The sequence below is a fragment of the Ornithodoros turicata genome, chromosome 2, assembly GCF_037126465.1.
Source record: "Ornithodoros turicata isolate Travis chromosome 2, ASM3712646v1, whole genome shotgun sequence".
Taxonomy (NCBI): Eukaryota; Metazoa; Arthropoda; class Arachnida; order Ixodida; family Argasidae; genus Ornithodoros; species Ornithodoros turicata.
The window spans coordinates 140848560-140874675 of record NC_088202.1 but is presented as its reverse complement, the minus strand read 5'-3'; the positions used below and the strand labels follow the sequence as shown (position 1 = coordinate 140874675).

The following is a 26116-nucleotide window of genomic DNA, read 5'->3' as shown; positions in this document are numbered from 1 at the left end:
GAACTTCTCGACACTGCGAAAAACGACGTCGACCGGCCGTCTTGGGCAAGTGATTGAAAGCAAGCATGCAGATAGGACGCTACAAAGACTGTGCCGTTGGGGAGGGTCCTGCGAAGTCTTTTTCGGCAGCCAAATGGCAACTGACCTTAGCTGGGGCAGGGAAACCCCTCAGATGTGAGTCGGTATATTTGATTATCGAACCTGATCCTAACAAGGAGGTCGCACGAACGTTTTAAGGACGAGGAGCACAGAACATCAGGTGCTATGCCCTCACTTATAGCTGTTGAGTCGGAGCACCGGACAGGCTCTCTTCTGAGCCTTTGTGGTGTTGTCTCTGCGTCTATGAAACCAGCCCGTTTTCTCCGCGATACGGTCCTGCGGCTTCCTGTGAGCCGCAGGACCTTCATGTACAGGTGGCACACCTTCCTTCCTGTTCCTTTCTTCCCTCCACCTTCCTTCATGTACAGGTGACACACTCAGAATGTAAGTTATATTTATTACTTTCATATATTTGTACACACGCTCTTCACTATGCCGATGTTTCAACACGATCAATACCATCTTAATACTTTATGAATCAGTTACAATCATTACGTAACGAACACAGAAAGAGTGTAATGATACCCCATCAGCATCTCGGAGGAGGCTTCCCCTATTGCAGGAAGAACTGTTGAAGTATAGGATCAGGGCTCATAGCGGCTATCGCTTTCTCCGTTTCCAGTCGACCGTCTTCCTCTAAGTAGACCGATGAAGAGAGCGGCCAATATTTCCATCAAAAATCATTTCTTCTATTGGGCACATACTGTGGAAACGCTGGGACTGTGGGAGGGGGGAGGGGACTGTTATATTGGGACTGTGGAAGCGTAGTCTCTTTCCGCGGTACAGTGCGAAGTCTTGGGCCCTATGGCGCCAATACTCCACAAATACTAATTTCTACATTGAAGCAGTGCGTACCAACGTTATTCCCTCGATTTAAGACTAAAATATCGCAGGACTATCCTTCCGGTAAGTCCCTCTTAATAAAAGCAAAATTTTTTCATGCTATTTGGTTGTGCGTTTCTGCTGACGCCCCGCAAGGCGTCATCTATTGGACTCCTTGCGTTACTTGGTCGCCTTTCGAAACGTTTCATGCATTTTTCAATAATGAATATTTACCCTGCCTGCTTAGAAATGGCGGAGAACCTGCAGCACCGATTGCTGGCCAGTATTGCGCGCGAGAACCACCGCAGGGATTCATTTCCTATACCAACGTTCTCCGACTTCGCTTCGTCAGCGACGACTCTGTGTCTGGCGCGGGATTCGAGGTCAGCTACGACACGGCGCTTACTGGTGAGTAACACGGAGTTTCCTTATGGCGACAAGTACGTTTCTTGTGAACATGTGTTTCAGTAACGCCGCACTGTGTGAATATTTGATGCACAGAACGTAAGAGGTTCACGTAATGGTTAAGCGTACAGGACAAGTAGGGAGTTTTGGTGAGTCGTCAACACTCGACCGGTTCGCGAACGGGTTTGCCGCTGCCCAACCAGAGGATTCCATTCTGAGCTGCTCCCCCTTCCCATTGGCGCTCCGTGGTACCTCTCGCGGACTATTCCAGTGATAACGATAAACTAAGATTAGCTAGCTAAATACAGCGAATATATTTACTGTTTTATGAGAAGTTGATCGAGAGCAACCCAAAAATGATCTGGGATATACCGACACTATAAACACTAATAATTGGTGCGCCCTTGTTTTGTCTTTGGTACCAGTAAAAGCTCTGGCAAGCAGTGCACCAGAGTAAGTACATGGCTAAGAACGATATTTGGTACACAGAATCTGAAAACAGAAATTACTGGAACAGACCTACTGTATTGTGTTGGAGACAAAAAAAAACGAATAATAATAGTAATAATAATCGCAAGTAGACTGAGACGCGTAAGGTACGTCCCCTCACATTTGTGCGGCTACGTGCTGCAACAGCCGCGGGCTAGGACTGGGGATAATTTCGACCACCTGGGAAGAGGAAACACAACGATGTAGGCTTCAATAGGCCCCTTTAAATATTGCAAGAGTAGGAAGAGTACGTTGTACATGTATTCCAACCAACTAACCCTACTATCATGGATGGAGTGGGGTTCCCTCGTGCAGTCCATCTGGAATGCGTCTCTTCCATTTGAACTTATGATTCTTGAACAGTATCTGCACGAAATACGGGCGGCTTTCTTCATAAAAATACCATTGGGATTGTTCCGTGTGCGCAGGTTGTGGAGGCGTTGCATCCGGTACGTCGGGCCATATCACGTCACCCAACTACCCACAGCCCTACGGTCACAACGCCGACTGCAGCTGGACCATAAAGGTTTCACAAGGTTCGGTCATCTCTGTTGTCATCGTCGATGTTGATATCGAACAACATGCTGCGTGCAACCACGACTTCCTTGAGGTAGGTTTACTCAAAGAAGCTCATGGCTCTATGGCAAACATTATGACCCGCCTTATCATCGTTACTTACGAAGACGCTTTTTACTTGCTGTGACAACTCACCATTTGCAGGAAGGAACAAATACGCAAAAGTCGTGACATAACGTTCATAAGTAAAAAGTATCGGCGTGCCAGGGGGCAAAGTGTGCACCCCTAACCTCTTTTCCTGGAGATGCACTCTGCAGACTGTGCGGGTTTTCAGAGGTTCATATATGGCATTTGGGCACAATCATGACGACCCGTGATTAGAGAACGTGCAATTTTCACAAATGACCTTGGCGCTGCGGGGTCGGGCAGCCCCGTGCTCCCCATCCGCGCACGAGCTCCCCTTGCCCCCATCTCGGTATGCCCATAATTCCGGCTGTAGTCGTCAACACTGCTAGCACGAGTGAGGCCAAAAAGTGCAAGCTATGCGATCACCCCATACTGATCCCATAGTGGTGTGTTCAAACCAGGTCTCCCAAACTCACCTCGGAAAAGTGTGCAACGAAGAAGGCCGCCACTAGATACCCCACTGTTGCCGTTCCGGATCACTTCAGCGCGCTAAGTTTAGCGGCAAAATGTTTTTGTTGTTTCTGCGAATGAATCTAGCCTCTATATGCCCAAATAAAACGCGTATAACAACTTTCTGTGCCGTGTTTCACGTTTTGGTCCCGTTTTTAAACGCGTTGAGCGATCGGAAGGATCTAGTGCACGGCTGCGTGCATCACATAGCGTACCTGTCGTACCAGGCGCCGCCACTGGCGCCGCAGGCGCAGTCGTCCATTTCTCCTTCGGTGACTTGGCCTGGCTTGGACTGTGCTTCAACTGGATCTTTAGCGCGCTACAATCAAACGCAAGCCAACGTCTGGTAACAATGGGGTATCTAAGGGTGGCCTCCGGCATTGCACGCATCGGGATAGGAACAAATACATGGGAAGATGGCGACCTTGGGGGACCTGGTTCAAACACTGCCGATGATGGTAGCAATGGCTTAGGCTGATTACACACATTGCTCTCCGCGAAGCGCGTTAAGCACTGGATGCCGCGTGCTCAGATATGGGTAAACGTTAGAGTACCCTTAAATGGGCAAACGCAATACAATTTGCATCGTGGCATCGCCCATGGTGAGCAACACAGACACTGAGCAATCAACTGCCCTTCCCCTTGCCGGCTATCTATGTGCCAGCTGAAAGTCCGCCGCTTTATTGCCAACCGCACGCGGCTCTTTCAACAAGAAGCTATACGAACAAATGCCTTCCTTAGATCCATTGGCCCACTAATGACGTATGGTTTAAGAATCCCTTCTTCATCGGCGGCGGCTGAATGTGGCACGAACTCCATCCCTCCTCTTTGAGATGAGTGAACATCCATCACCCCTTTGCCCCACGTGTCAGGTAGGAGCTGACGGGCCACAGATATTCTTTGCCTGCCAGCGGCACGAAGATCACAGGTCGAGTTTCCGAAACCGTCTCGCTCAAGTAGGTTACCGAGAGCTTTCCCTCGCGGTACTACTTGGCCCTGCTCAGCAAGCTGAAGTCACGTCTGCGCTGACGCGATCCCTTCGAGAATGTAAACTCTTGGGAAACTCTCTGATACATCCTATGTGACTGTCTGCACAACCTTTAGTAAAGGAGCTGTTTTCTTTCTCTGTATTTTTCTTTCGTAATTGCTGCTGCTTTTATTTTCTTTTCTTTGTTTGTTAGGTTTTGGAAATAGCAAGCCTACATCGTGGCTATCATTTCCCTTCTCTGTTCTTTTTTATTTGGATTAAACATATCCCCCCACCCTCCATCTAGCATCACATGCCTGTCTTCGAGGCCGCCGAGCGAACACCTGCTCTTCTCTTCATTTCTACCCTTTCCGTGCTTTTTTCCGCACCTTCTCCTCCATTTCTCTCTCACGATGTCCTCTCTCTCTCTACCATGGACGGACCTACACTGCTACCGACGGTGGTTGTCTATATTGAGAACCGTTAGAGCGGCACTGAACAGCTCGGCGGCGAACATCCTCCAATTATTATGTTCCACGAAAGAACGTGGCTCACGATATCCAAATATAAAATTCATTTACTTCTCGCGAGCATCTTTACCACGAAACAACGCCATTCAAAGAACATAGTCCGCATGACTTTCTCCTTCATCCTTGGAACAGGGTCACGTCACCAGGTTCAAAGGTATAGCAACACCGCATTCCACGCTCCGGAAGTGCGTGCGGTTTCACTCTCCTAGCCAATGACGGGACCCACTGAGATAAACGAAGAAACCAATCGCGGGCACAGAGCGGTCACCTCGCGGAGCGATACAGCACTGAAAACTTAGCGCGCACGTGAGATGGAACATAGAGGGCTTTTGGTATACCATTGAATTCGGCTAACTTGAAACTGACAAGTGGAAAAATGTTTAGAATAGATCTCGCTTTCCGATATTGCAGCAAAATCAATGAGTATACATCTCGAATGTTTGATGGTGCACGACGTCAAAATGAAGTGTGACTATCGTCGGAGAGCGGGGATGAGCGCGAAAGACTCAGTGAATACTTCAACAAAAATATTCAAATTGAGACATTCAGTCGGCATTTTACTTTTCCGAGACAATATCTTTTTAAGAAGGTTCACCATCGGCGACGTATCAACAACATTTGAGAAAGTGCTCCTTGTATACCAGTTTATCACCCTTTTAACTAAAGTGTTGCAGATATCACAGATAAACATAGATATGCTTGAAAAAATTACAAAGGAAAGTACTACGCTGTATGTTTAATAGGTACAGAAGAGATGATCCCCTAGATGCATTGTACACTATATCAGGGCTAAGTACACTGCAAACTAGACGTAACATACGAGTAAATCGCAAAAGGGAAAGGGTGCAGGCCAGCTGGTACATGGTGGAAACATTGGAACCCGAGAAAAGCACAGAGGAGGGACGACACGACACGTCCTCAGGCTGTGTTCGAGAACGTGTCGTGTCGTCCCTCCTCTGTCCCTTTCTCGGGTTCCAATTTTTCACCTTGTAACATAAATCGTACAACATAACATAACATAAATCGTAAAACGTAACATAAATCGTAAAACATAAACATTACAGTTTTTCTATCCTCTGGTAAGTGCAAACTTAAAGATAATGCCTGAGGACTACGTCGCACGAATTACTGTGAGATGTATTCCACTTACGCATAATCGCCCCGTCAGATGTGTTCCAGCCAACAATGATTGTTTCAAATATTCTTCTTTTTTTTTTTTCTTTTGCGATGTCCAAGAGTGGAATAGCTTATACCAGAAGAAGCTGCGCAACCTCCTCCCTGCAATTGCTTCGTTGACAAAGTCACTGACTTTCTCGTACGTGGTAATACATGAGATGTATGTTGTATTTGTATGTGAAGATGCATTCAAATATGTACGCACGGGATGTATTGAAGTTGTATTCTGTGCAATACTGCTGTTTAATGTAGCTTGTAACTTCTCTATGGTTTGTACACTCCTACTTGGGCCTCCAACATGAGGCCGACAGTATTTCTGAAACAAATAACAGATATGTACAAGAAAACAGGCAGTACGCCAGCTTCTGCAGAGAGGAGCTTCGGAAATCGTTGTGCATATTTCTGTGTGCTTGACGTTCGATTCTTTTTGGATGGCCCAACCATGACACAGATTGTTTTATATGTTCCTTTTATGTTTCCTGTACGGGACTCTACAGCTCTATGACGGTCCGTCGAATGCGTCACCACGCCTTGCACGTCTGTGCAACACTCCCCAGATGGCCATACACTATCTATCCACGGACGCCACGGTGTTCCTGAGGTTTCGTACAGACTCTAGCGCAGCGGGAAGAGGATTTCACATCGCGTACACCGCAGGTAACATTGTGCTTCAACACAAGCTTACCTTTATATGCATGAAAACAAACACTTTGCAGAGTGTAACAACGTCATAAGAAACAAGCGGAGAGGAGTCATTGAGAGCCCCAACTTCCCGAACTCCTACGCCCACAATTACAACTGCACATGGACCATTATGGCCCCCATGGGACACAACGTATCCATGGCCTTCTCTCATTTTCACTTGGAGACGCATCCCAACTGCAATTACGATTACCTTGAAGTAAGTTCACCATTCCTGTTCTTCCTATGTGAAAACTTGAATAACCACACTGCCCTGCGGTGAGGGCGTCAGTATGAAACAGCTTTAAATGCGCTCTCGCTGCCCATCAGAAGTAGTAGGATACGGACCGTGGTAGTCATGATGATTATTGTGACGATTCATTAAGCGATGTAATGTAATTCCATTTCTGTTAACTAGAAGACGCCCATGGCACTGTGAACATTCTGAGAAGAAATCAGTTGCACAGCACACTCCCAGTTCTGTTAGAGTACGTGAGAGTGTTAGTAATTCGCACGCAAATACACGCGAAAGGAGTTGCGTGCGCAAGAACATGACGTTGCTGGCACGATACATATGCAGTACACAACGTGATTTTTGCGCCCAGTGTACGCGCGCGACTTTTGAACTTTGCCTCCGCATGTTGGACGCTTGCGTGCCGCACTCGTAGCAACGCGAGACCATAGGCTCGTTTATTCTAAAAGGTGTTCTGAAACCATCTCCAAACTTTCGAAGAAATGGCTTTGTACATATCTGTCCATGTGTATCGAATATGACTACATCAAAACGCTATGTCTCTGCGATCCCGCGTAACGAAGCTATTGCGATCCAAAGGTCGCGCGCCCAGCTGACTCGTCCATCGCTCTCAGTTCTTGACTTCTTTGACCGTTTTCGGAATGACGCCTCATGTTCGATTAAGGATGCGCATTCTGTTTCGTTTCCTTGACGACGTAAGCCGCTGCAGAGAGGGAGACGGCCGAAGGACCGGTTTCAGCACGCTGGCCCTGGGGAACTTTGGGCAAGCGAGGACGCCTAAAACGTCACTTCCTGTTCGTCTGCCAATATCTGTCACGTTTAATTCCAATGGCAGATTCGGGGCGTTTCCAGAGCAAGTTTGGTTGCTCCGCCGAGAACAAGTCTGTTCGATTGGCAGATTGGGAACAGTTCTGGAGTCTTCCAAAGGGAGCTTCGGAGCGGCATTGGAGCCAAGGTCGCTCCAGGGAGCAACCCAGACTGCTCCACCAAAATAGGCAGATTCAACCAGAACTCTACGAGACGTGTCACTTGTCGCTCGTGGTTCCTATTTCCTGTCCCTGATTCGGCAACATGGCCGCTTCCCGACGCATCTTCACCGTGACTAGTATTTCGCGTCGTACGTTAGCAATTTCGTTTCTTGAAGAAAGTAATCAGCCAGACATCACCAGGGCAACGTTAGGAGATTAGGAGGACCTTGATGTTGCAAAACATGGCGTTGTATTGGAACGTGAGTACAATTCTCTTCTTCTTCTTCTTCCTCCGTCTCTGGCCGTCATCCACCAAGAAAGATTGGCGAGGGCTAAACTCCAACTTGGGCGCAAGTGTTCCAGTCGCAGATTCGGTATAGATTCGGATCACTTGCTCTAGGCCAGATCAAGCCGCTCCACTGCGGAGTGTGCCACTTGCTCCGACTCTGCCATTGGAATTCAACATCAGCGTTGTTCGGCGCCACAGTCGGCGGAGGCTTGAAAAAAATTGGTGTTTTAAGAATCCAATAGTAAAAAATTTAAAAAGCGTCCAACTGATGAACGTGGTCCTTTGCTTGTCGGCCACATGGGCTACAACGTATGAAACGGTGCCAATCGTTAGTTTGTTGCATTTGGTTTCTTAACTCATTTAGGCACCGTAGGTTTCCCATTTGACACGCCAGAACGCTCCACAGTGTCGTGCGTAACATGTGCATGCGTAATACTAAGGGTATACGTACACACAGCGCAGCTTTAGCTTCACCTTTTCACCAGCATAAGTTGTACCAAGTGGGTTCCTTTCACAAGATGTGTAACTCGGTGCATCGCAACCGTCACAACTGCATATATTGCTTTGTGCGACCTTATAGTGTTCCCCCCTTTTTCTTTAAAAAAAAACACGTTCCTGAATGTGCTTTTTTCCTGTCTCTTACCTAATGACTCTTTAAAACGCAACCGGTCGACATGTATCCAAAACATGGATGATTTCTCAATTTTGAGCTGTTGCTGTCGCGGCGTCTTCCGTATATGTTCATGTCAGACTTGCGCAAAAACTCATTCTTCAGAACGTTTATCAAATGCTGTATCTCTTCACTGGTGCGGGTAAGCTGAAAACAAGATTGAAAGATTGGGATAAAGTAACGCAAAAATACCTTTGTTTTAATGCATCATACGCTATCCCCCTTGCGTACGTAAGAGTTAGCGTGGTGGTGCCGCGCAACCCGCGAAGCTCACTTTATGTTTTGTGCGCGTGCAGAACCACCAACGCTATTTCTTACGTACGCAAAGCTGATAGCGTACAGTGCACTAAAACTCGGTATTACCACAAATTGTTGTCCGTACCACCGTTTGAAATCGCCATGCTTCCCTTATCCCTGCGGAATGCAGCAATGGAACCTTCATACAGGTAGTCACGTGACGAAAAGCAACGGTGGTAGCTCGACGTCGTCTCCAGAGGAGTAATCAAAGGACTGACGTTTGCGCCTGAAGGTTACATGAAAAATCACTCGTAAGGCGATCCCTCCAGCAACTTGTGTTGCGCCGCCATGGCTTCCGTGTTCACAACCTTCACTGGTAGCGTCACATGAGTTGTGCGCCGATGAAGTTGCACTGTTTCATTAGACCCTAAGAGACACCACAGATTACACTAAAACTCGGTTGCGCATTAACCTCGTCAACACCCTGCAGCGGGACTTGTTTGCGTTGGGCAAGACCACCTTCGAGCGGCTGTGGTGTTCGCATCCCTCCGTTCGTGTCGTTGATGGACGTGTCATCGTGGAAGGCGCTCCTCCTTAACTGTACATATTGTAATTCATAAAATGTTGTTTATAATCCTTATTTTGTAGCAATTACCTGATCTTTCTGTTGCGGTTTTGCGCATACTTGGGCTAGCTTATGCCATAATGTTGTACATAATGTACTTTCCTTTTGTTGGTGTCGCTGTATATATTTTCAGGCTTGCTGTTGCATGTTCTGTTGCGGTTTTATTACACACTGTTGGGTCAATGCCTTGCTGCTGTACATTCTCTATTCCTTTTGTGTGAGAGGTTTTGTTGTAAATATTCTGCTGTCTTGTTGTTGCATGTCGCTTGCGGAAATGTTGCGTGTAATGAACTGTATATAGTCTGATTTTACTGACTTGTGTTCTTTGTAGTTGTGGAGTTTTCTGTATGTATTGCTGTATGTATGTATTGCTGTTTGTTTGCTGTACTAATTGTCCTATTCACACTTGTATGCATTACCACGTTATATTAAATTTTCCTCCAACAACTCTCTCTTTAAATGTGTTATCCGCACAACTAAAATGCTCGTTTCTTTTTACTTATCTCCAACAGGTCAACGAGTCAACGACAGCAGAACACGACGGTCCTCCCACAGGAAATCGCCACTTGGCCCGTTTGTGTGGGGATCGAATTCCTTCAATGATCACATCCTCCAGTAACGTCGTCCGAGTTAGATTTATAACAGACGACAGTAACAGCATGGAGGGCTTCCGTCTCGAGTACGCCTGGCAAGGATGCGGCGGCGAATTGCGAAAGCCCTCCGGTGCTATCCAGACGCCCAACTATCCCAACGGCTATCCGCGGAACACGGAGTGCATCTGGAACATCCAGGTGGCGCCAGGAAGAAAAATAGAGCTCACTTTCCGCGACTTTCATATGGAGAGCGCGCACGGCTGCAGTTTCGACTTCGTCCGGGTAGGTTTGACTTTCATGTTTGCTAGACATGCAACCGATCCATTTTGTAGAACAATGAGAAATGGCAGAGCCAGACGACTTATGTCCAAGGGCGACGCAAACACACAAGCCTCCACGCAGTCCACTATAAACAGTGACAGTAAAAGAACTCAGGAAAAGGTACTGACGCAGCAATCCGAACTTATGGACTCTCCTAACTTCCGGCAAGGGACGGCAGCGGTCACGCAATATCAGTAGGGCTCTCGCCTGCATCAGTGCTCAATTACAAGGTGGATGGGCACAGAATCAGGTCTGCACTTAGGTCTTTCACTTTCTCATGCTGGGCAACATCGGACGATAACGACAAGAAATATTCGGCTGCATCGAAGGAGAGCGCAAACTTTTCTCTTACAGTGGTACGCTTATTTGTGCAACATGTAGAACTGCTGTTTTCTCTTTTCTTTTCATTGTTTATTTTCTTTGTTTTTGTTTTTTGTTTTTTTTACTTTACATGGCCCATAGTTCTCATGTTACCGGGAATAACAGGGCTCTTGTCGGCTACCTGAGCAAACAGCAGTTCTTTGTCGTGAACGCAAGCTCTTTCGATCTTTCTAGCGCTGCACTACCATGGAAGTCAAGAAAATGGAAGATGGAAGTCACTGAAAGCCATGACGAAAACCCGAGACTGGGAAAAAAGACGAAAAACAGACGTCACAACACAAAGTCTCAATTTGAGACTTTGTGTTGTGTCGTCTGTTTTTCGTCTTTTTTCCCAGTCTCGGGTTTTCGTCATGGATCTTAGCCACCAGCTCGCTTGCTTTTTAACCATTTTATCTGTGTCACTGAAAGGGCTTTGTATGTATTCGTCGTTCTGTGCGTTCCAGCCTCAGAACATCAATTGTCTCACGTTCAACTGATGCCAGTTTGCGTCGATCCCGTCGTATGAATGTGTGTATGAGTGAGAAAAGTGTAAGAGTGAAAGCGGGGATGAGTGAGTGAGAGTGGTTGGTCTGTCCCTTCAGATGACGCACGCTTAGAAGTCGCTGGGTAGGTGTCCTAGCTTAGCTCAATCTGTAGATTGGAATCCCTTTTGAGTTATTTCTGTAAGACTGTTCAGTTAGAACGGATTCTTCCTCTACTTGAAGAGAAAACAAAATAAAGACGTCGACCATCGCATCAATCCAGCGATGAGGGGAAAAAAATCCTACCATTGCCAGTTCGCCCCAAAACACTGCAATACATATTTATTTATCTATGGTACCCAAAGTGCTTATTAACATTAGAGAGGGGATGGGGAGTAACAGCAAGTACAAATTCAAGTGGATGCGTACAGAATATACAAAGCAAAACTGAAAAAAATCATTAACAATCACTATATATCGTGAATTCGCGCATTCTCAAAAAATAATCAACAAGCTACCTAATCCAGCTAACCCCCTCCCCCCAGCCGACATACAAGCGAAGAAGAGGAACGTGCTCCTCAACTAAAAGAAATGGAGCAGCAGACCCCAAACTCGGGCGTCACCAAGCTCCAAAACGCAGCTACTTCTACTCTACTCTCTCTCTCTCTCTCTCTCTCTCTCTCTCTCTAAAAAAAAATCAATGGCCAGTAATGGATCAAATAGAGCCATTCGCATCCTCACTTTTTTTTCTTTATCACATCCCCATCCCCAAATGGAGCGGGGAAAAGGGCCTTCCACTCGAAGGAAGTTTTGGGGTGGAAATGACTGAAAGTATAATCGTTTGTGGTGCAAAATACAGTCAAACTCCTTTACAACGAAACTCAGGGGACAGCAAAAAAAAAAATTCGCAGTACTGTCAAACTCCTTTATAGTGAACACCTTTTTAACGAAAATACCACTACAGCAAATTTCTTTTGTGGTCCCGCTGGAGCCTATAGGTCCAATAATGGACATCCTTTTTAACGAAAATACCTTTACTGCGATTTTTTTTTTGCTGTCCCCTGAGTTTCGTTGTAAAGGAGTTTGACTGTAAAGGTATTTTCGTTAAAAAGGATGTCCATTATTGGACCTATAGGCTCCAGCGGGACCGCAAAAGAAATTTGCTGTAGTGGTATTTTCGTTAAAAAGGTGTTCGCTATAAAGGTGTTTGACTGTAGAATGTCATGCCTTGCCGTATACTGGACAGACTTGTACGCGTTGCTAAAAAAAAGTAATTGATTACCGTTACCGTTACCTTGTACGAAAAAGTATTTTTTTACCGTTACAAATTACTTGCCAAAAAAAGTAATGAAGTAACGCCTTGAAAAGTAACGCGTTACTTTGCCAATTACTTTCGATATCTGAGAAAACGATAGAAAAAAGATATAGAAAAATAGATCCACAAAAAAAAAAGAAAAAAAGGTTATCGGGGTCGAGAGTTCTGTGAAAAATGTGTCGAGAGGTTCAGAGTTTTGAGAGTTCTGTGAAAAGAGTCCCAACTGGAACTCCCACCAATGGCTCATCAGGTTCACAGTACAACCTACAGTCCAACTTACTGCATACAGGCCGGGTTACGGATAGATAGTACACATGAATGGGGAGAGGACAGTGGACTCAAAAATACACTACACGTGCGGAACACTGTGGCAATTGACCTCGGGGTCCTCGGGTAAGTAATTGTTGCGGGAAAAGTCCTAGAGATAAGACAGCTGCCTTGCACCGAACTTGCAGAGGGCAGTTGGTTTTGTCTTCTCGCGACGGTGAATCATCCCATATATGTGTGTGTGCGTCGTCCCAAACAATGTGGATACTTTAGTTTCCAAGTAATCGATTACTTGGTAATTGATTACTGAAAATTGTAATTGAATTACTCAAAAAATTACTGGGCCACAAAAGTAATCGATTACGTTACAAATTACTCAAAAAAGTAATTGATTCCTAGTAACGCAATTACCCGTTACCCGTTACGTACAAGTCTGATACTGGATAAGGCGCAAGTGTTCGAACTCTCCATTAACTCCCACCACAGGTCTACGGCGGCCCAGATGTTACTTCTCCATTGATAACAGAATTGTGCGAGTCTGGAATTTCGTGGCAAGTACTTACCTCCACTGGCAACACCATGACCGTTCATTTCCGAAGCGACCCTTCCATCTCTGGTCAAGGGTTCCGTGCAACCTACGTCACACGACAGGGAGGCTGCGGCGGTAAGTTCAGTACAACATCCACTACGTTCATCACGTCTCCAAACTACCCTGCCAACTACAATCCCCACGACACTTGCTACTGGAACCTGGAGACGGCTGACGGACACGTCGTCATGCTCAACTTCCTCGACTTTGACTTGCCGCAGTCCACAAACTGTTCGCAGAGCTACGTGGCGGTGAGTTTTCTCTTTTTTTCTCTCTCTCTCCTTCTTAAGGTATTCTTTCTAATTTTTTTTAGAGAGTCTGTACGATTACCACATAGGGGATGCTGAAAAAGCAGCAGCACAGCAAACATTTGGGCACAATCGATGTGCAACTCTAGCTATTATTGGTAAAGACTGGGCCAGGTATTAACGTAATTGAACTGAAGTGACTAAAGTCAGCATCACAATAAAAATCACAGAGTGATAAAAAGAACGAAGCCCCCTCGCATAACACACATAAAACTTTCACATCTTGGACCAGAATTAAGAGCGTGTTAAACTTCTTAGCACTGCCAGATTTACAGTGCGGGCTGCGGCCAGTACATGGTGGTTCTGTCTGGTCATTTTCATGGGATTTATGAGAACGGTGCGTCTATACCGTGCGATACATACAGGAAAAAGTTCGCTGTACAGTAGTTGGTTAGTTCGTTATACGACTCAGGCTTCAAAAAGAGTACTTCACTTTTGCTCTTTCAGGTTTCATCTCCTAAGGTCTTACATCAACTATCTTGCAAGCTATTCAGTGCTACATTACGGTGCTGGCATAAAGTGGATCGTTTCGTGACCTGCTTACTGAAAACTTGCAATGAGCCCCGAATGTATGAGCTCAAGAATGTTCCTTCTCAAGCATATTACCAATTACGAGTAGATTTTAGGTAACTAGGAGCACACTAGCGTAACAATGGCAAGGTATTAAGTCTGCCGTATGACACGGTTGCCTGACGTCTTTTTTTTCATAAGCATCAGTTCCGAAAGCGCTCTAACGAACTGTTGTTGACCATCATTAGCGAGGTATAGAGGGCTTGTCTTTTTTCTTCTTTTGATTCGGCACATGTTTTCTTTATAGAAAACAAAACAATGACAGCTTCACGAATTTCGTTTTAGAAGCTGCGTGATACGGGCGGCATATGAAGGTACTGGAAGGTAGTAGTTAACTGACATTCATTACTACTTATCAATTAGCTGTTTCCCGGGATAGGGGCGATAGCCGAGTTTGAGCCAGCCACTATGCAAACAAATCGTCCTATTCAAACACCCTGAGAAGCGAACGTAGAGATATAAATTCACAATTTTTGCTACGCAAATGCGAAGAAGTACACCGTCGGGAGTTTTAGAAGAAGTTGTCCAACCAAAGATCAGCGACGCAATGTCAGCCGCTCCAAAGGAGTCAGGCATATCATGTTTCTCGAAGCGTTATCGTAAATCTGTTCCTATCACGACCTACTAGATTATAACGACCACGTCACAATCAGCAACCCCTATGAGGAGCCCGTCCGCGCTATCCGCCAGGGGCGCTACTCATCGGCGTGCCACGATTGGACGATGGAAATTTGAATTCTGAACGTGCAGAAGCGTATGTACGACTACCGTAGCAGACGACAGCGATAGCTCCTATGAAAACGCGTAGAATGATGATGGTAATCAACCTCAGAGTGAAACATCTGTGGAATATCCACCACTTGTACAGAAATACTAAGGTAAGCTGTACAAAGTACAAAGTATTGTAGAAGTTGAGGAAGCAATAACTGGGACGATGAGGAGCGCCACCGCTAGCTTCCAAAAGTGCGGCGCTGGGAAGGGGTGCCCACGACATGGTCGTTATAATCTAGTAGGTCGTGGTTCCTATAAGGCCGTGACTGTTAACGTATGCGTGTCAGCGCACACGATCACTCGGACGATCCCTCCTCGTCTAAATCTACAACGGTCAGCGCCGCCGATGCGCAAATGCTCCGCACGACACTGACTGGCAACATTACACGAAACACGTCTTGCAGACTCCCGCAGCAGATCGCAAGACGCTCTACGCAAACGAGGCAATGTAGGTTATTTAATACGATACAATTTGGGAAGATCCGTCGGTGGATCCTTTGGAAATGCGCTATAGTAAGCCTTTGGTTCCTTCTTTGTTTTGCGTCTTTCCTTTGATTCCTTCTTTTGCTTCCTGTTTTCTTTCTTGCTTCTTTTCTGTCGTTCCTTCCGTTGCGTAAGTTGTTTTTCAGTGTCGGTAGCCCTCGCCGTCGATCGCATTCTATTTGTTTTGCCTACTTGGCCCGGCATTCGTACCTGGTTCGCGTCTCATTGTTACTTCAAACTTGAGCCCCGCACGGGCCAACTTTTCCGGACCGACCCGGCCCGGGCGCATCCAAAAATGACCCGACCGGATGACTCGGCGAGTGCAGCCTGGCCTAGTAGTTACAGCCGTGACGTAGCCGTTTCTAGCGATTATCAAACAAATTTATAAGTAAATATATAAGAACAGAAGAGAAGGCCACAAACATACAAGTGTTGGCGGTTTAACACCGCAGCAGCACGAGACGAAATTAAATCCAGAACCCACGCGTACAACCGCGTTACCGTTACACCATCAACATTTTGCCGTGGTGGAGACTGCTGTTGACGAATTCCTCCTAGTCCCTACCCCTCTCACCAAGCTTTCCGAACGTAATTGTGAAATACGCGAGGAGTCATGAGCAATGTGAAGTGGTTTTGAGAATCTCCTGGTGTGTTGAACCATCCGCAAAATACAGTGTCCTTTCGTTGTTTTTGCAAATATATGCACAGGAATGACACAAGCACGTGATAGTGTGAAGTAGTAGTCGTCGATTGTGTGGAATTAGCTGCGTTATACGGCCGTGCCCGACTCTCGGAAACATGCTTGTCGGCCCCTCCAGGCCCGCGATGCCGGCGTCTTTCGTCGGCTCGGGCCCAGCCCGGCCGGTGTTGCTGACGTATTTTGTCGAACCGTTCTCGGCCCGGCCCGGAGCACACTGCCAGTAACAAGCCCCGCCCGGCCCGCAAGCCAGGCCCGGGCCGGTGCAATGCTCTACTTGAAACTTCCCCCACACATTCGCACGCTCAGACGTGCCTGCGCATCTCACACGCCGCCAACCTCCTCCTCTGCTCTGCGCGCGCAACCGTCCGCACATCTGTCCGCATATCGACACCGCCGTTTTTCCTTTTACATAACCCTTCTAATGCTACTGCATTAAAACGAAGGTCGATACTACTAGGCAAGCTGTGAAACCGAAGATCCATTACATTGGGTGCCCTCCTAAACGTTGTAAGTTAAATTAAGAGTTCTTCACGAAGCGCTACTCGAAGCGCCGCTTTAAAACCGAGTCGGGTCGATGACGTCAGTACCTGCGTTTCGGAACGAGATCGAGGAAGCCATGGAGCTAGCTCTGCCAACGCACCTTCCCATAGTCGGCACCAGTCGGCAGGGACGAGTAAGACCGAGTAGTGACGTCACACAGGTTGCGTCTCCTCTTTTTCGGGGAATCTAGAAACGGATCTGGGCAAACGTACCGTGGGTACACCGACGTGGCCAAATCAACACGACACAGCCATCCTGTAGGAGGTCCATAATGTCTTCCCACCCATCATCCCCGTAGAAAGCAACTGGCACCCGTGTTTACTCGATCAGAGAGTACCATGCGTTTCCGAACTTACTCGACCGGCTGTCTTCTCAAGCGGAACATTATATAACCCTGTCACGTGACCTACGCTACTCGGCAGTAGGTCTAGGAGCGCGCCCATTATGTCATCGATTTGAAAGTAATCAGGTGTTTTGTCTATAATGTTTTAGCGGCTGCTATCGTGCAGGCCTTCCAGTCTCTTAAATCCCCGCCTGCCTAAACAAACGTTTCTTCTCGGCCAAGGCGCGCGATATGGGAATAAACCAGGGAGTCATTGCGCATCACGATCGTGAAATGCCCCCTCTCCACTAACGCGACGTCTTCGCCGAGGCCGAAAAGCGCGTTAAAGAAATGCCGTCGCATTTAATAATTGCGGTGGTGGGGCCCCGTAAATCTGGCACTGCCTCATACCTAACCTAGGTCCTCCATACTTACGCCACCTATTCTCTGACACCTCAAGGACGCTCCGTTGTCACCCCATGCACTGTGTTCCTAATAATAGAACGGTGTAATAAGGTAAAACAGCGATTATTAATAGTGCATACATTATTCTGCCAACTAGCATTATTCCTCTACTGGATGGGCCACCACAGACACAGTTTTTAATGCAACTGTGGCTCTATGCATATCCGAGACTACACCATTCCTGCCCTGACGCTACTTCCGTAATTTTTCGGTCCGAAAGTAACCTATAAACTACGACTGAGAAGGACTGGTAACCAATACTTGGCCGAGCAAACTTTCACGTCGGGATGGCTACCTTCTCATGCGACAACTAACGAAATTTACACAACGAACAAAATAAACATTATTAAACGTCATAACGAACGTATTTTCTTGCAAAAATTCGCGTAGACCATCCAGATTTTTTGAGGAACATTTGTTCCGTACTGTCTGTTCTGTCCTGCCAATAAGTCGCGTTCACCGTGCAAATTTTAGCAGGAAATTGCGTTCTTTCCCGTCATACCGCGTATTTTATAGCGTTTTTTTTAAGTTCGGTGTTAGCGCCGCGAAGCAACTGTAGCTATGAGCGGCGTACAGACGTGGAGAGGTGTAGAGAGGACAGCAGGAAGGAATGGGGGATAGGGGGGTTTAGTATTCATCCTGGGCCGACTTCAGGGGAAACTGTGCCGACATCCGTCTAGAAAGCCTTCGGAAAACCCAGGGACAACGTCAGACAGCACAGCCGGTGACAGGATTCGAACCCGTGTCACTTCCCAGTCTCGGCGTGGAAAGCGATCATCCTGACCACTGAGTCACGGGAGCTGGTGTTTTACAGTGTTCGTTATTTCCTTTATGTCCGACTTAAAGGTGTTGTGACAGCTGGTTTCCAGCTTTCCCAGATAAAAACGAAAAACTATTCTATCACTCGAGATCATCCCATAATTCAAGTTTTCTGGTCCATGACGTGAGCAGGTACGGAGAAAAACGGCCCCGAAGAAGCGACATCGGTGACGTCACACGGGAGCACTCGAGGGAAGATGCGCGTCTCCCAAGCCAAATGGGGGAGAGGGTTCCGGGAGGTCACACCGTGGGTCGTCGTTTTGTGGCTGCGCCTATTTTCCGAACCAATCTAGCGAGAGGAAAAATTCTTTTTTCCACGGTGTTCTCATAATGAGTACGACGCATATGTATTATGCTTCAACAGATCAGAGAAAGTGTCCTAACACCTTGAACATTTTAATTTACGTGCACCTTAATGCACAACGCCATCATGCAATAACGCACGTATTTTCTCGCAATAAGTCGCGGCAGCCATCCATATTTTTGGAAGAATACGCGTTATTTCATGTCAGTCCACGTGTTTGCGCCACAACTGACGCAAAGTAAACGCCATCTTTCATGAACAGGTGAACGATTTCGTCAATGGAGTGTCTTCCCAAATCCTGAAACATTGTGGTGGGAGCCTTCCGGAGCCTCCCTCATTCGAAGCACGGGCAGTCGGCTAACCATATGGCTTAAAGGAGATGGCTCGTCGGCAGGACGTGGATTCAAGGCAAACTTCACGCAAGGCAAGTGGCCAACTATATCGGTCTCTTCAGTCGTGAATATATCCCATAAATCGGGATGCTAGTTTGGAAAGTGGAGAGTCACGAAAATAGAGAAAATTTATTTGAAGATATTATATAATATAAGCCGGCCGGCAGTGCAGTCGAGTTGCGCATACAAATAGGTAAGGCGGGAGCCAATAGAATAGAATAGAATGGAATGGAATGGAATGGAATGGAATAGAATGGAATAGAATGGAATGGAATAGAATAGAATAGAATAGAATAGAATAGAATAGAATAGAATAGAATAGAATAGAATAGAATAGAATAGAATAGAAATAGAATAGAAATAGAATAGAAATAGAATAGAAATAGAAATAGAAAAAAATGGGAACGTAGGTCGCACTGGTGCGGCGAGCTGTTCCAGGACCATTGACGTGTGGAAGCACTGAATGAGTCGAAAGATTATATCAGCACGCGACGATAAGACCGATTCACTAATAATGTCAAGGTCGCGGTGTCTAGCCGAGTCTTTTTTTCGACCCCTCCATTCCGGGCATCCGATTTATACTTCGAGAGCACGTAACGTGCGAGTCGTTTAAGCGACTCTAATGAAAGAACTTCATTTTGTGCAGGGTATAACGGATTGTCCAAAGTACTTTCAAGGCTTACAACGCTCGTGTCCAGTAGCAACTGTGATTGTACTTTGCAACTGTTTCCGTGAAAATTTTATAATGTTGACTCGTTTAGCGAATCTATACGTTAGGCTATGTAGAAGGACTCCGAAGAGTCTAAAAATAGGGAAGGGAAGAGAGTTGGACGAAGAGAGCCCCAGCGCATGTTCCGACCCGAAGGTATGCACCCGGCAAAGTGCTGGGGGGCAGACAGTGAAGCTATGTTCCAACGAATCCCCGGCCGAGAGAACGGCCACGGCAGGACCGACGAGGAGGGAAGACCCCATCAAGCCCGACGTCCATTGATCTGCAAAGATAGCCGCCGTGTTGGTTCAGGTCTGACAAACCCCCATTGCGAGAAGCAGAACTTCAGGAAACGCCGATTAGGAGAAACAGAAGCTCTCTTGGTAAAAAAAAAAGAAAGCCACTTTTGTAATCGCCAGCCATGGAAATGACTTCTGTAGAGTGCAATGCCGATGCAAGATCGCAAGGCTCATTCACGAGCGCGAGCTCCCAGTCTAAAGGAGAGCTCAAGGTACTCTGTAAACTTTTTCACACCTTTAAAGGTGTGCGCTATGAACATTCAACCTGGTTGCGTAACATTGCATCTCCAGGATGATATTTTACAAAATTTGGAAAGCATTACTAAAGATCAAGTGTCGGTGCAAATCTTGCTTTCATTATGTCTTGGATATCGTAGGTACGAGCTAATGCATATATGCATCGCTATCGATAATCGAGCACGCGTAGCACGCGCAAGTGTCTACAATACTGTTGAACAATGTTGAGATGTTGCAAGACTGAATTTTTGGAGGACAGACAACACTCGAGTAAAGAAAATTTATGCGAAACCGTGCTCCATTATGATGTTACCAAAATTACACCTAAAAAGGCGTGCGCCATGCACGTTGTTACACCTTTAAAGGTGTGAAAAGATTTAGAGTGTAGTCTGTCGGGGAGTGGCTCACTGCCCCGATATATCGCCTAAGGAATTCGCAGCTGCCCGGAAGAAAACTCCGAGACAGCCCATAATGGCCCCAAAGAAAAAATAATGAAACTTTAATCGAACAGTACATTCTTCACCATAATGCACACATGTCTCGTACACACCTCTCTTATTTTGTCCATTATCGCTATCCTGCAGTGGAATTGTCGAGGTCTTTTTACATATCTCGTTGACGCCAACCATTTTTCGGACAGGTATGATGTATTCTGTGTCGCATTACAAGAAGCTTACTTGAATCGACAACAAGCATGCACATTCCGACGGTGGAACCTGCTCCGAATCGTTTCCGCGCAACAGGTACATCTGGCTGTGTTGCAATCGTCATGCAAAATTCTGTTCCTACGAAGCACCTTCCACTGAACACACGAATTGAAGCAGTTGCTGTTTAAATTTGTCTTCATGGAGTTTTAACAGTTTGCACTTGATATCTTCCTCCGTCGGTGGTGGTAGGTCAAAAATGACTGCAAGATTTACTGGATGAACTTCAATCGCCGTGTCTCGTATTTGGCGATTTCAATGCCGCTAACTTATTGTGAGACAGTCAAAAGGCCGACTGACGGGCGGGAAGATATTGGAAAGGATTTTACTTACAAGGTCAATTTTCTTTCTCAACACATGAGCGCCAACCTACATAAACAGTGTAACACACTCCTTTTCAGCAATTGACCTCTCCTTCGGCACGCCATCTCTGTGCGAGGACATAAACTGGGCAGTAGAGGACAACTTTTGTCCATACGACATGACATCAAATCATCGGTTATATACGTGGATTCCCTCTTGGGATCCCTGATTGGCCTTCATCGTGCTATGTGGTGAAGTGCTTTTTTTCTCTCTCTCTCTCTTCTAAGGGCGGAGTGTTGTGCCTTCTTGCACGGTCCCCTTGCACCGTGTGTACTGCGTGATGTTGAGATCAACCCATTCTGACTCCGAGTGCAAGATAGATGTAATGGATCCTGTGTCTCTGCCTTTAACCGTTTTTGTCTTCTCAGGTTGTGGAGCTACAGTCAACGTCGATGTACCTGGCGCTATTTCCTCCATCAACTTCCCACACTACAGCACATCACCATTAGGCTCCAACTGCTCGTGGCTTCTCATTACTAACGTCACCGGTGAGTATCCCGGTGTTCCCATTGATATATCCGATTGGGATGACACGGAATAACTGGTGGAGTTTTCGGTGACGTGCGGCGAATGTTACCACGTGCTGCCATCGGCTGTACCATACCGGAAGGGCCAGAAGAGAAAAGAAAGGTTAGAAGAAGCCACCTTAAAGAACGTGCGCGAAGGGACATTCCCACTTTTGGAGGATATAACCTACCGAACTCCGTGCGCACATGAAACCAACTTTTTAGTGCGCACGGCCGTTTCGCATCCCCGACCCTAGAAATAACAGAGTATGCGCGCGATATGGTGTAAACCTTAGCGTGTACTTGGGCTTCAGCTGCGGTCGTCTCACGCAAACTGGACTCAGACTACCTCACCCAAAACAAAGGGATATGCTATATATGTCCCGTTACCAAGTGATACAGCGGGGTCTCTGTGTTGTGCTGCTCAGATACTTGTGCGACCAATGCTTTGCGTACCCAGGCAGCACAATGTACTGAAAGTCGAGTGCAATAGGGGTGGACGTGTAGGTGGAAGGCCTTGAACAGACTCCTCAAACTAAAGAACATTGATAAGACACATACCGTCCACCCCTATTGCACTCGACTTTCAGTACATTGTGCTGGTCGGGTAGTGGTCAGCAGGGCCCGGATCTGTAGGCACTAACAGGCGGCGCTCGTGACCGCATAACACGCAATATGCCAACCATCATCGCGGATGATATTGCCCCTGTCTCCCGATAAGCTGAGAAAGGGGGCGCGCCCCGTCTTTTTTGTTGTATCAACATTCCTTCCAATCGGAAGATAAAACAATATGGTCCTGAAGGTTGGTTGGCCTAGAATGATTTGTCAGACGAAGAGCACTACCTGTTAGCGCCTAAAAATCCGGGCCCTAGTGATCAGTTGTACAAGATGTGTACCAGGTGTAGCGACATTTATTCACATGGTATGCACAAACTAAACAACGCTTCACGTAACAATGTCAAGGGCTCGACAGGCACAAAAGCAACTGTCATGCAGAGCAATCCATCCTGATTCGTTGAAAATGGGGGGGGGGGGCGTACGCTTTTTTGGGGCAATTTAGATGTACGTTTGCGAACACAAGAAGGCGTACGTCGGGCTGCCTCCTCCAATGAGAAACATTAACTTTGTCAGTCGGTGCTGTGGTTTGCGCGGAGCGTGTTACCTGGTGAAGTTGTGTTTTTAAAGCGGACGCACCAATATCCTGAATATCCAATAGCCTGAAGTACTATATACTTTGCCGGATAACGACGCTCGGAGTCAACGGCCTGTTAGAATCCCAAGCAGCACAATGTACTGAAAGTAGAGTGCAATAGGGGTGGACGGTATGTGTCTTATCAATGTTCTTTAGTGTCACGATTCTGTTCAAGGCCTTCCACCTACACGTCCACCCCTATTGCACTCGACTTTCAGTACATTGTGCTGCTTGGGATGCTTTCGTTCGGACTCTCGATTTCTTGAAAACACGGGATACGTCATATTTTCAAGAACATCACATCTATTCTTTCTCCTGACGTCATCATCAGCAACAACAACAAAACAGAAGAGGGAACGATATCATTAGGTGATGTTGTCATCTAAGAGTGTCTTATCGCATGTATAGTCTTATCTTATGTAGTATCGCACTTTCGGCAACTTGAGTTTCACGAAAATTTCTCATCCGCCCTTTCCAGGCGAAAGGGTGTCACTGACAGTAACAGACATCGAAACACCGATGCAAGAATGCTCTCGTTCGAACGTCACCATACGGAACGGACCGAGTCCTGATTCGCCAATCCTGGACACTTTATGTTCCCGGTCCATCCCTCCCACGTTCACATCCACCGGTTCTGCTTTGTACGTGCAATCTTACTCCGCTGTCTTCTGGGCCGGTTACTCGGCCTTTACTGCATGTAAGTATAGCATGCACGTCTTATTCTTTGCCGTTGTAGTAATAACCAGCTGTTGGTATGAGTTTGTACCACGACCTACTACTATACCATTTACATGCTTTCCCAGCGCCGCATTTGGAAGCTGGAGTTACTCATCGGAGCAGTTTTCGCTTCCGCATTTACTATAATACCTCGTACTTCAGTCTACCTTAGTATTTTTCTGCAATCCACGGTTTTGCCCATATATCATGTTTGATGCCTGGATTTTTATGACTTGTTATTTTTAGCCTAGTCTTTCTGCTTTTACCTAGACGCTAATCACCTGGCGCACTATGGCCTTAGTTGCCTGTGCGCCATAAATACTTCGATCATCATCATCACTTTTGTGCAAGGGGTAGATGCCCCACGGGAGACGCGCGTTGCTAAAGTTCATTATCATCATTTGTGTTTTTATGGGAGATGATGTTGTCGTCTGCTCCGCTAGTCCTATATCCGTCTCTGCGGCTTCTGTACGTTCAAAATTCAAATCTCCATTTTTCGAGCATATAATGATAATCTCGCGGGCCGTTGCGCAGAGCATCTGTATCTTATCGTGTGGACAGGATCCTGTATAGGAGTTGCCGATTATGATATGCTCGTTACAATTTAGTAGGTAGTGGTTGGTGCACGCTTCCGACGTTCTTGTCAAATCGTTTCTACGTTTTTTTTTCGAACGCTGCACTTTTAGCGACTTTCTTTTACGTCACTTATACTTTTGCGGTATGCGCAGCATTAGCAGCGGCGTTTCAAGGAAAAGTGTCAGTGTCGATCCGGTCGAAACGTGGAGAGAGAAGTAAACCGCATGAGAGAGGAGAAGGGCACTGGAGAGTAGAGAATAATGAAAAATAATTCACGGAGCGGAAGCCACAAGGTAAATTTACCCAGGTAGCGAAGGCGAGGTAAAAAAAAAACAAATTTGACCCGGCAATAGGTCTAGGTTAGGAATGGAACAGGACCCAGGTCTAGGTTAGGAATGGACCTTAAGTGAAACGTCCTGTTTATTTGTGGTTATCACGTACCCTTCGTCAAAACCTGTGATAACTCTATGTATTTCGAACAGATATGTGCCATTAAACCTGATGTGATTTATTCTTCTCCGTTCTCGCCTGGTATAGCTGTCCTGGGTGACTAGTATGGTTCGTTTAGGAAAAATGAAGGGTATACAACGCAAACGAAGTACGCGGATGCAAACGTGCATTGGCTAATTATGCACTACTTATTATTTATGCTGCTGACGTCATATGTGACGTCATTTATCTACAAAAGTAGTAGTCCGCGCAACGGATCGATGGCGCTGACAGTCTCTATTATGGCGCCATCTGAAGACGCATGGCCCTATGGGAGTTTCGCTACCTGTTTATATATACCTTGGAAGCCACTCTACGCGTGTACCCGCGACTGACTTCACGGAGAAGAGCACGCTTGCGGAAGCGGTTTTGGCGGCGCGCCAGATACGCGGGGGAGTCTGAACTTGCGGGTGTGCAAGGCGAGTATGGGCTGAATTCAAATACACAATGAAGACCATAAACACCAATGGAAACCATGCTGAAACCGTTCTTCTTACTTGCTATATATTCTGCTGAAGCAGTCAGTCTTCCCATTGAGTTGTCTCCTCACAACATAATCTTAATGTTTTAATATTCACCGTAAGAATTACATAGATGAGACTTTCTACCATTATTCTAGCCTGCGGGGGAGCTCTGGGAGGTGAGCATGGGTTCTTTGCATCGCCTGGGCACCCATACAGCTATCCCACTTCTCAAGACTGCGTCTGGACGATAAGGACGTCGGCGGGCAACTTTTTCCAGCTCTCGGTGCTGTATGTACCGCTTTTAAAACACTGTTGCATCGCAGGAAATACTTTCACCTATCAGAATACAACTGGCCGGGTGAGCGTGGCACCGTGCTATTTAAATAGCCGCGAAACGTGATCCCTCACAGTCACAGTCATAACGTTGTTGAATTCCATAGCACAGTATAACTATTGTCCGTGGACCATCAGGCAAATTCCACGCTACAGCTCGGTAGTGCTACCAAAAAATAAACAATCGAGATCGGACATATAACCTCCACAATTAAGGACACCGTAAGGAGAGCGAAATACTGTACACGTTCTTACTCAAGGTTTACGGCCGCGTACGAAATGGCGTTGCGTATTATACTGTAGATAGAAAGCAGCATCTTTTAATGCGTCGCGTAAAACACAGTATACTACCGAGAATGTGCTCAGGAAGCAACTGCACTCTTAAGAATGAATTTCACCTCATAGCACACTCCTAGCCAACCATCATCTCGAGTGATATGGTTACCTGTCCTGCTTTGTTGAAAACGGGAGGCGTACGCCTTTTTTTGCGACACTTATGCTGTTGTCACAGAAAAGGCGTACGCCTCCCATTTTCAACAAATCAGGGTAGATCACGATATCAT

At 46.5% G+C, this 26116-nt stretch overlaps 1 protein-coding gene across 1 annotated transcript in view; it reads left to right on the top strand.

The window, feature by feature from the left end:
- The window catches only part of LOC135385101 (cubilin-like), a 129939-nt gene that overhangs the window by 37135 nt on the left and 66688 nt on the right, over positions 1 to 26116 (top strand). Inside the window, exons 26-36 of the mRNA XM_064614277.1 lie at positions 1169 to 1329; positions 2244 to 2425; positions 6138 to 6297; positions 6357 to 6541; positions 9876 to 10238; positions 13188 to 13541; positions 18835 to 18924; positions 19751 to 19829; positions 21645 to 21764; positions 23453 to 23671; positions 25376 to 25508. Coding sequence (XP_064470347.1) covers positions 1169 to 1329; positions 2244 to 2425; positions 6138 to 6297; positions 6357 to 6541; positions 9876 to 10238; positions 13188 to 13541; positions 18835 to 18924; positions 19751 to 19829; positions 21645 to 21764; positions 23453 to 23671; positions 25376 to 25508 — 2046 coding nt within the window. The remainder of the gene's footprint in view (positions 1 to 1168; positions 1330 to 2243; positions 2426 to 6137; positions 6298 to 6356; positions 6542 to 9875; positions 10239 to 13187; positions 13542 to 18834; positions 18925 to 19750; positions 19830 to 21644; positions 21765 to 23452; positions 23672 to 25375; positions 25509 to 26116) is intronic.